This window comes from Chlorocebus sabaeus, chromosome X (assembly GCF_047675955.1).
Source record: "Chlorocebus sabaeus isolate Y175 chromosome X, mChlSab1.0.hap1, whole genome shotgun sequence".
NCBI lineage: Eukaryota > Metazoa > Chordata > Mammalia > Primates > Cercopithecidae > Chlorocebus > Chlorocebus sabaeus.
The window spans coordinates 46,461,395-46,472,589 of record NC_132933.1 but is presented as its reverse complement, the minus strand read 5'-3'; the positions used below and the strand labels follow the sequence as shown (position 1 = coordinate 46,472,589).

At 47.2% G+C, this 11,195-nt stretch overlaps 1 protein-coding gene across 1 annotated transcript; it reads right to left on the bottom strand.

The window, feature by feature from the left end:
* Window positions 1–4,192: 4,192 nt before the first annotated feature.
* RIPPLY1 (ripply transcriptional repressor 1) lies at window positions 4,193–8,279 on the bottom strand. The gene is made up of 4 exons (XM_007992475.3): window positions 7,213–8,279; window positions 6,235–6,310; window positions 5,573–5,637; window positions 4,193–4,999 (listed from the first exon to the last, which is right to left on the bottom strand). The coding sequence occupies exons 1-4, from the start codon at window positions 7,365–7,367 to the stop codon at window positions 4,843–4,845; spliced, it is 453 nt and encodes a 150-aa protein (XP_007990666.1). The 5' UTR covers window positions 7,368–8,279; the 3' UTR covers window positions 4,193–4,842.
* Window positions 8,280–11,195: the final 2,916 nt, after the last annotated feature.

Sequence of the window (11,195 nt, the reverse complement as noted above, 5' to 3'; positions counted from 1 at the left end):
CTGGACGGGGAAAGCCCCACTCCCACACTTGTGGGTGTTACCACCTCCTACCCACCCCCACCCCACTGTGCCTGTATGGCTCTCTAGTGGAGAGACAGTTCATCTCCTCTCCTCTCCAGTCTCCTGTCATAAACTACCTGACTTCACTGTTTTACCTGTCATGGCCTGGTGTTGGTTCCTGTATTTTTTTACTTAATCACCGCTGACAAGGTTTGTAGCATCTTCCATGCAGGCACACAAACCCAGGCATAGAAACCCAACTAACTCTTAGTTTTCTCATTAATAAGTGGGGGTAATAATAAGACCTATCTCTAGGACTGTTGTGATTACAATTACCACACGAGACGATGGGTATAATGTCAGTAGCAAGTGCTGTGGCACCCGCTTTCGAGCACTAATTCCTTGTTGGCTTTCTGTATCTGGGTTTCTGTGTTTCCATGGAGATTGTCACGAGCCTTGCCAGCCAGGGGATAAACGAAAAACACAGGAACCAACACCATATTCCTGATAGGCCAAAACAGTGGATTCAGGTCCGCTAACAACCTTGTTTGGGACGGGGATTGGCCACCATTTGGCAAAAAGGAAGTGGGGAGTAAAGGAGACAATGTATCTACCCACTAGATGGGTCACACAGGCATAGTTTCGAGGAGGGGCTGAGAGGTGAGGTTTTGAAACACCCACTGGGTAGGCAGATGGCTTTCCATGACCAGGCAAAGGAGAATAGGCAACTATTTTAATGAGCATGTGCTGTGTGGGGAAGAGGTGTGATACAATAAAGAACTACAGTCAAGAGTTCAAGACCAGCCTGGCCAACATACTGAAACCCTCTCTCTACTAAAAATGCAAAAATTAACCGGGCATGGTGGTGCACACCTGTAATTCCAGCTGCTCGGGAGGCTGAGGCAGGAGAATTGCTTGAGCCTGGGAGGTGGAGGTTGCAGTGGGCCAAGATCGCACCACTGCACTCGAGTCTGGGCAACAGAGTGAGACCTTGTCTCAAAAAAAAAAAAAAGAAAAAAAGAAAAAGGAAAAAAAAAAAACTACAGAGGTTGTAGTGAAAGTGTTAAGAGCAGAGAGTTGACCTTGACACTTGAGGGGAGTGGGCCTATGAATTGAGCCAGCATGCAGCAGATAAGGCATTTGAACCCAGGTACATCTGCTTCCAAAGCCCATGCTCTTAATCATTACAACATTAAGGGCTGGCACATAGTAAGTGCTCAATAAGTATTGTTTAATGAAGGAATTCATAGTGCTGCCTCTTTCTGAAAAGTTTTCTCCCTCCATTACTACTCATGCCCATCCTTCAAAGCCCAGTTCAAATGCAGCCTCACCCCAACAGATGTGTCCTCTCACTGCTGCTACAAGGTGGGATAAACAGGAGGAAATCAGTGCTAGGATGGGGAAGTACTGGAACACTAGAATGGGCCAGCTGGGTGGAGCTGGAGGAAGGACTCTTGAGTTTTGCACAGAGATTTTTCTCCTGAGTTTGTGCACTGGAGTTGAAGTTGGTACAAACATTGGAAATGCCCATAACAAAGTAACTCATACTGAGCTCTGATTAGTCAGAACAGTGAATTCCAATTACTTAGCAACCACATATGGGGAGGAGGATTGAAAGCCATTTCAAGACAGGGGACGGAGAGGACAGTGAGACAAAATGTCTGCCCAGTAAACAACAGCATGTGTGCAGTAAGGGAGGTAGGGTTGGGAAATGAGAAAAGTCCATTCTGAGTTAAGAATTACTACTCCAAGGATTTTAGGGTCTTTAAATCCCTGAGGATTTAGGGATTTGTAATTCTATGCTATATAATACCTTAAAACCAAGGATATTGGGATTCCAAGGATTTTAAATCCCTATAACCTATGGTATAAGGATTCGAGCAATTTTTGAGCTATGAAATGCTGGGTGCTTAGGACCCAAAACAAGGATTTTAAACAGAACACTGGACATTTTGAAGTACTAATTAATCTCCCTTCTACTTCAAAACAATCCTGGTTTAACCCTTGGAACAGTGGTTTCCAAATTGTGTTTCCCACAGTCTAGGGATCCCTGAAAGTGCCTCACAGAAAGGGGTGGAGACAGCTACTTTACCAGAGAAGACACCAGCATAAGAATTCTGCCCTTCCCCGCATTATGGCTTCCACCTGGGTAGCTCCATTTTTATTTGATTTATATATTGGGATTCTGCATTCAATTCAAAAGAAAAGTTTTCCTGCTAAAGCACAAAAAATATGTTTACAAACCTCTGGCCTTGGAAAAAGGGAACTGAAACCTGTGGGCTACCATTTGAATGTAGACAGTGGTCCAGGGAGCCACACTTCGCCTCTGCTTTTTGTTGTTTTTTTTTTTTTTATTATTATTGGTTGGGGTTTCTTTCTTTTTTTTTTATTTTGGAATAAACACTGAAAAGATGCTTTTACTGGTAAACCATCAAATGGTGCCAGGAAGATCAAGTGGTGATAACTGACAAATCAGTTATTAGTTGAGTAAATCGTCATTAGCTGACTCTGGCCTATAAGATTTCCTTTATAAAATCAGTAATAGCAGCTACTAAGACTACTATTATGACTACTACCATTTATTGAGGGTTTGTACTATACGACAGGGGGCATGCTAAGTACTTTACATATATTATCTCATTTAATCCCCACAATAACTCTGAAAGGAAGTATTATTGGCCCCATTTTACAGATGAGGAGACTGAGACTCAGAGTGGATAAGTAACTGGCCCAAGGTCATACTGCTAGCACATGGTAGATTCCACTTTACTTGCAAACAGAAACAGAATGGACTAAAAGAATTAATGTAGTCAAAGGTCAACTGCCTGGAAGCCTTAATTAAAGAACAAGGTTAAATTTTGACCAATAGATGGCACCAGTGTGTGAGTATGGTGGCCTACTCAAGGTTTTGTCCAATGCAGGCAAGTCCCAGCTAGGGTTCAGAACCGAAGCAGCCTGTCTCATGTTGAGGGAGGAAGAAAAGAAAGATGGTCATCGTTTTGCTCCTGAGAGAGATGACATTACCCTCTCCCCTTTGTAGCTAAACCAGGAAGCTGGCAAGTTGAGGAACAATGGTGGTTCCACCAAGAGCTGCTTTCAGAAGACTTGAGAATCTTTTCTCTTTCAGCATTTTCTGAGCACCTCCTTTGTGCCAGGCAGTGTTCTGTGCAATGAAGTCATATGGGAATATCAAATACAGCCCCAGATTACTACATAGGAAAGGAGGCAAATGCTATGTTAGAGGAGGCTCTGAATGTGTGGGGGCACCCAACCTGGTGCCTGAGGGGTCTGGGGAGGCTTCCTACAGCAGGGGTGTCTGAGCTGGTTCTGTTGGATGAATGAGAGTTTACCAGGCACGCGAAAGTGGAAAGGCATTCCAGACAGGGTTAAGGACACAGAGGTGTTAGAGAGCATGCCACATTCAAGGAGAGGCAGTATAAACTTCAAGAGTTGAGAGATGAGTCTGAAGAGACAGGCAAAACCCACATAATTGAAAGGCCTAGAATATCAAGTTAAGTACTTGATTTGTGAAGATATAGCACTGTGTGTGAGTGTGTGTGTGTGTGTGTGTGGTGTGAACACATATATTTTTCTGAGTAGAGAAGCCACAGGTTCTCAAGGGGATCTGTGACCAAAAAAAAAAAAAAAAAAAAAAAAGCCCAGAAGTGTTGGCAAAGGCATGATATGGTCTAATCTGGTGGTCAGTGTGGAAGATGAATCACAAAGGGACAGCTGGAGGCCAGAAAAAAAAAAATAGTCGAAGAGTAATTGGAGCAAGGGTAAGCATGAGGGTCTGAGCTGCAGTAAATACAAAGGGAATTGAGGGGGAAAAAATGCTAGGACCTAGTAGCCCTCCTCCCCACATGCACACAGCCATCTCTGAGGCTCAAATGAGGCTGCACCTGTCACTTTTCCCCTCTCACCTCCATCCCTACTTCCAACTTTCAAGTTGCCTTTTGGGGGCCTTTTTGTTTCCTTTCCAAGCCGTCCTTGAAGTTTAATCAAGTCTGATTTCACAAGTTGATGGAGGGGGCCTGGCCCCATGCTGGGTCCCCAGCCCTACAACCCCATGAAGAAAAACTTGTCAACTGACCTCAGGTAGGAAAAGCAATGAATTGGCCTTGAGCTGGTCTCTGACCCTCTGCCCATGGCTTCACAGCATGGGCAGAGTTCAGTTAAGAAATCAGCACAGTTCCAAGAAAAAGGAAAACACCCTCCAGTTTATTTTTCTCCTGATTCATCTCATGCCAACACAAAGACTTCAATGGACAGCAGGCAAAATGGGGGTCATCCCCAGAGGAAGCCGATTCTCTACATGCCCCCTTCCCTTACTGTAAGACTCATCAAAAAGGCACCCCAACCTTACATGGATCTGCTGTTGGTATTCCTGGGGGTGAAGCCAGAAGTCAGGCTTTCCACAGAGAGACGGGACTACATGTCCACCTGGCAAGGCTGGGGAGTCAAAGGGCCTGAGGAGTGACTACTTCCCTCCGCAAGGACATGCTCTGCCCTGTTCTGCTTCCTGGAGGCTTCAGCAAGCCTTCCTTCTTCTAGAGCTCCTAGAACCCTCCCATGGTCAACACAACAGCAGCCCAGACAATGAGATGCCAGAGGCCTGGGCTTATAGGCCAGTCAGGTAAGCCAGGGTGAGCTGGGCAGTTAGAGGACCCAATTTTCAGTCCAGAAAGCTCTATCTAATTGATGTCTGTGGAAACTTCCCAATCAGCTCTGGCTGCCTCCATTTGGATAGGTTAGGGGTAGGGAAGGGGGATGAGCTGTGGCACTGTAGGATATGGACCCTGGTACCCTCACACACCCTTCTGGCCTCTTTTCATCAGCCTCCTACTTCTCTTCTTCATCCTCCTCTTCTTCATCTTCCTCTTCTTCGCTGTCTGAGTCCTCATATAGGTTGATGGTTGCCTGGACAGGAAAGTTCTGCAGTAAAATCTCCCCAGCACTGTACAGATAGTCGAAGGAGTGGGATTTAGGCCAGAAGAGCCTGTGGACAGAGAAGAAGCATAGCCCCTAACTTAGACAGGTCTCATATGTTCAGAGGGGCCAGTAGGGCCAAGAAAGAAGCTGGCCCCTAAACCCCTTCTCTTGGCTGCAACAATGAGGTCAGAGGGAAAGGAAGAAAGAAAGTTTTGTAACAGAACCTTCTGCAATTGTTACAAAATAGCCCCACGCAGGAAGGTAACCCCTTATGGACCTATAGTGGCGGGGGTGGGGGCCCAGCCCCAGCATCTATCAACTATGGCTCTGACTCCATCTGCTACCTACCCCAGAAGGCTTCTAGCCAAGAATTCTCCAGCCCTGTGGCCCCCATCTCCTTCCACTGAGGATTATTTCACTGACCCATCCATGGGGGATCATTCTTGGCATTAGTAACAATGCCTCCAGGGAAGACAGCCTTGGTCAAGTCCCTTAACCTCTCTGGGCTCCAACTTTCTCTGCTATGAAACAGCGATCATAGATAGCAATCCCTCCCTTCTCCTGCTTTACAAGACCTTTGTGAAGATTCAAAGAGCTAATGGATCTATGTCAAGTTTGGAGCTTGATGCCAGAAGCTTACCTGACAGGGTGATGGAACTTGGATTCAGCCTTGGTGACCTCAGCAGCTGTTGCTCCGCCAGCAGCCTGTTCAAAGCAAAAGCTAGCATGTGGTTCAAAGTACATGGCTAGATAACTTCCTCGTCTGTACCAGAGGTCAGAAAGCTGCAGGGAAAATGATCTTGAAGAGACCTTAGACATCTCTGGGACCCAGCAACCCCCAATACCTGCCCCTCAACAAGGGGTCCCTCTTGTTTCTGGTTAAAAAACAAGCAGACAGAGTCCTGTGGGTTGTTTGCTTCCCTCTTCTGTTCCAGCACCTGTTTGGAGGCTCTCCAGGGGACAGAGTTCTACTGGAGCAGCAAAGATTCAAGGAGATGGGGTGGGTGGGAAAGCACTGGAGCAAGGTGCCAGGAGACCAGGCCTCAAGCACCAGCACTGCCCCACACTGGGTGTGGGGCCTGCCCAGATCTCTTGTCCACTCTGAGCCTTGGTCTCCTCATCTTTCCAATTGCCACAGAAAACTTGGATCTGCTCTCTATTGGAATCAAATGTTGGCAAAACTGTGAGGATGCTATCTCAGATCTGCACCCTTGGACTGAGGTCAGGGGTTCTCTGGGAAGTGACCTGGTCAGTGTTAATGCATGTGGCTGCATGTCATGCGTCACAAGGGCTCGAACTCACCAAATCCACCAGCTTCCTCATCTGCCTTGGGGAATCATTTGTGGAAGACAGCCAGGGCCGCCAGAGACAAGTTCCTCTGGGACAAAGAGAAGAGATTAATCGGTAGAGGAAGAGACTGAAAGATGGACTCCCTGAGATAACAAGAGGCCTCCCAAAAGCTTGGCTCAGGTGCCATCTGCTCCAGGAAGCCTTTCCTAAGGCTCCTGAGCCCCTTCCAGGACAGATGCCCCTTCTCTCAGCTTCAGCAATGTTGTTATTGCTTTTATCATCCTGTTTTGTAATTGTCTATTTACTTGTCTTTGGGCTTCTTAACACCCAAAGAATCCTCAACACCTAGCACAATGTCTGGTACACAGCAGCTGTTTCAGTAAATGTTTGTTGAAGGCTAAATGTTTGGAGTAATGAATAGGGGTTAGATGGAAAATATCTTGCCTTCTACTTCCTGCTCCAAGAAGTAGAACTCAGAGCTCTACCATCTTCCTGGGCTGAGGAAGAGGGCCAGAAATATTCCTGGGCCCACTGCTTCCCCACTGTACTTGCAGAGGTAGGAAAAAAGCCAATGGAAATCTTATGTCATGGTCAGGAAAAAGACAATGTCCCAGTCAAGGACCTCTTTAGACTTTGGTCCTCTTTCCCCATACTCCGCACTGCCACAGTCTAGATTGTGTTAAGCCCAGGTTTCATAGAAGTTCCCCATCCCCCTCAGGGGACTAAGCCACCTGGCCTATGAAGACCTGGCTGCTTCACCTTCAGCTTTGGCAACAGCCACTGTCCCCAAGTCCCCTCTTGCCACCCAGCGGGATTAGTGAGGTGAAAAGCCAGATGAGATATTCCAGCTAGAGATGAGGAGGGAGGGCTATGAGGCCATTGCTTTTCCCCTTCACAGAGAACAGGGTGCCCTGGACATCTCATTTTCCTTCCTCTCTCAGGAAGCCCTCAAGCCTAAGTTCAGGTTGCCAAAGGCCACGCTCAACTTACCTTTCACTCCCATCTACTTCTTTTCCAGAGGAGAGAAGGGGAGATGGGCTTAGCAGGCCAGGGAGTGCCAGTGGGGCTTGTGCTAGGTCTGGAGCTAGGGCCAGGGCCAGGGCTGGAACAGCGGTGGCAGCAGCAACACAGGCAGCAGAGTCCATTCTTAGGGGACCAGAGCCAGGCGGACTGTGGGGTCCCCTACTTCCCAGAACCTTCTGCACTCTTTTGGCCTTTCCTGGGACACCCTTTTATAAGCCCTGCCTGGTCTTATAAATTATTCAGGGAGGACAGGGGTGGGATGATTCGGGAGGGGGACAAAGATTTAGGGAAGGGGCTCAAGGAGGGAGAGCTGGGTTCCTGGGTGTGAAATCTCTCCCAGTTGAATAAACATGGTGTCAGTGGGAAGTGAGGGATTTGCTTTGCCTCCAAGTCAGAAAGGAAAACACAGAAGGGGCAAATCGCACACCATTTGTGTGAATTCCCCAGGCAGTAGCAAGGCCTGAGAGGGGAAGGAGAGGAGCTCATTAGCACTCTGAAACCACAGAGCTGTCAGGGACAGAGGACTGAATAGACAGGCCTTTAACAAAGCCAATTCCTGGCAAGAAGAGACAGCTGACTTCTTTAAGGAGAGTGAGGGACTCACTTGTTATTTCAGCTCAACCTCAAATAGATTTGCCAGGTGGACCTGAATATAGGGTGACTGCCATTAAGCATATCATCTGGGTTAGGGAAAAAAGGGGGCATTCTGGGCAGAGCAGGCCCAGTTGCCTGTACAGTAAACCTTAAGTCTTCTTTCAATGCCCCTCAGCCCCTTACTGATCAGTTCATTTGCCAAAGTGCCCCCTCCAGCCTCAGCAGTAAGTGGCCCAGTGAAGGAGAGCAAGCAGGATTTCACAGGGCCTCTGGGTGAGATTCCAAACCTCAGAGCTCAGCTTCCAGTTCAGGAGCCAGGGTGCTGGGGAGAGGCAAAGTTCTGCCCGACTACAGAGCTGCTGAAGGACCAGCCCCAGCCCTAGGCCTCAGTTCCCTCACATGAAAGATGAGGGTGCTGACCCAGTGGTCCCATAGGACCATGCCAGCCTGAACACTCTCTGACGGGGGCTACATAAATGGGTACTGAACCTGGGCAAGCCCAGAGGCTTGAGCACAGTCCTCGTCCTTAGCCAGCCTTCTGCGCCTTTGCCAGAAAGCTTCTAGTTACAACTACTGGCAGGGACCTTACGCTTCAGAGGCCTCAAAAATATTCCTCCTGACCTCAGTGTCTAGCCCCAGCACAGATTTAGCTTCTTGGGTGTTCATCACAGTCTGGTTTGTAATGGTCGAAAATTAGAAACAACCTCAATGTCCAATAATAGGAAACCAGTTACATTAATTAGGGCAAATACTTGCAACTGAATACCAAGCAGGTGCTCATAATCATGTTCTGGGAAGTGTAATTTTTCAACACAGACAATGGAAAAAAATCAGATGGTAAGATAGCATGACTAATTTAAGGGCTCCTCATTTCTCTGTTCACCTACCCCTCATCTTCACCTCACTTCCAATTCTAGTCTCACTATGTTCTTTTCAGCAAAGGAAAATTGAAAACAACCTAAGTGTCTCACTTTTAAAAGCTGGTTAGATAAATCATTGGGCAGTTACACAATTTCATATTAAAATTGGCATGGTAGAAGAATGAGGGAAAAGTTAACATATTGAAAGAGTGAAAACAAAATAAGTGTCTAAAATATTACTTAAAGGATGATCCCATTTTGGTAAGAAAAAAGATGTAGAATGGACAGCGTGCAGAGAAAAAATAAGACTGGTGAGAAGAAAGAATGCTAGGGTTGTCATTTCTGGGAGTAACAGTGGGGTGGATTTTTACTTTATGTTTTTCTGAATTTTCTAAAAAGTTCCACAATGAACTGATATTATTTGAGTAGTGAAAAGGAAAGGCACTAAAAATAAACATAAACCAAGAAAGAAATGTTTATCTGTGGAGGAGAGAAAGCTGGGTGAAATGACAGATATTTTCAAATATCTGAAGATTAGACTGCAATGAGATTACACTTGTTCTGGGTGACTTCAAAGGGCAGGGCTGAGGCCCATGGCTAGAAGCTACAGGGAGACACATTTTGGCTCAATCAAAGGAAAACTTTCTAATGGCTCAGTCACCACCTAACCCAAGGACCTGGCACAGTCCCAGCCCTCAATAAACAGAGGTTTATTATATGAGATGAAATGAGTTCAGTGGAATGTGCTGCCTTGGACTGGAGAGAGCTCTCTGTCCCTGAATTTTCTAAGTGCAAGCTAGATCCCAGGTCCTGAAGAGGGAAATCTTGTGGGGAAAGAGAGGGTTGCTGGGGAGCCGGAGCATCTATCAATCTCTCAGAGTTCTTGCTAAATTTACCTTCATGAGCTGAGCATTTGCTTGTACTGACTGCATCATTGGCTGAAAGGAGGATTGTGGCTCAGAGAAGGAGTCAGGCTGAAAAGACTGGGCTGGAAGGAGATGGCGTGCAAAGGAGAAAGAAGCACAATACCTGTTGTCACACTCTAGGATCTTTTCCACTTGTAAGTGGCCTCCGAGAATCAGCAGAAGGAAGGAGGGAGAGGGCTAAGAGGCAGATATTCCTCCTGAGGTCGGGACTCATGCCTGACCAGACTCAACCATGCCACCCATCATGCCACCTCCCACCTTCAACTTGTGTTCCTTCAGTCACTCCCTTCACATTAGGAGCTGTCCAGTCCCTTCACTCCTCTGACTAGCAGGCCTCAGGGTTCCACTTACACTCAGCTCCCAGCATGCTCTCCTGGAGCCCAGGGAGCCTTCAGTCCTGTTTCCATGGGTCTTTGACCTCCCTACACAATGGCTGTGTCTTGCTACCTCCTAAGAATTGCCTCAGCCTCATTTAGCTTGTGGGACATGAAGCCGCTGGCTCCTCTTGTTGGCTTTTCCCTGGCCTGTAAGATTTAAGGCCTGCAAGTGTTGCTGGGTAAAAGTTGGCTGTTCTCTTTTTCACTTAACACAAAACAGGAGTAAACTGGTCAGCAAGGCAGCAGAAAAGGTCTGGATCAACCAAGATGGAGACCTGCCTATCAGAGCAATTAAGATCTTACCTCTATTCCCCGTAACAGCCCTATAGTGCTTCTGGGTTTTGCCAGTGATTGCTTTTCCAGACCTTTCTGAGAGTACTAGGGTTAGCATTGCCTCACGAAGGGACAGACAGGAAAGGAAAGTGCCGTGGACTCTGCCTCAAGCTTAGCGAGGGAGACAAGACCTGCAGAGGGAAGACAGACTTGACCAATCTCAGCTCGCCTCAGTCATCCTTGAGCATGTTCCCTTGTCAAGGCCCCAGCTCCAGCCTCCACATTTCGCTTTGGCCACATTCCAAGCTTCCTTCACCTCCTTACCATGTTCCTGCCCCTCCCCTCTCTGCGTGGAATAACCTCTCCTTCTACTTCCCTGAGAAAACAGAGGCCTTCAAGCGTGAATTACCTCAGTGCCCTACCCCACTCCCCCCTCAAACTTGACCTGCCTTTCCAACTTCCTTCCCCTCCAGCCCTCTCTTCTCAGGGGACAAGGTGCCCCTCTGGTTAAAGGCTAATCCCTTCGCCTGGGCCTTGGCCTCATCCACCTCCTTCCTGGGCCCTTCCTCCAGCCATTTGTTATGCTTCTTGTCTTTGGGAAAGTTCAGCTTCTCTATACCAGCTCTTTCTCTCCTAATTATAAAATGCTTGTCTCTGTTATCCCAAAAAACAAGAACTCCCTCTCCACTGTGTGTTCTCTTGCTCCTTTAACTTGCTCTTTCTCTCTTGATCTCTTTCTCTACCTCCCTCCCTCCTTTCCTCTCTCTATTTTCTTTCCCTCAGTCTCAAATTTATTGGAAGTACTCTACATGTTAGACTTCCGCTTTTCCTGGCTTCCCACTCACACCTCAACCAAAAGGAGTTTGACTCCAGCCACATTATCTCAGTGAAAGGGCTCTGTCACCAATGACCTCCTAATT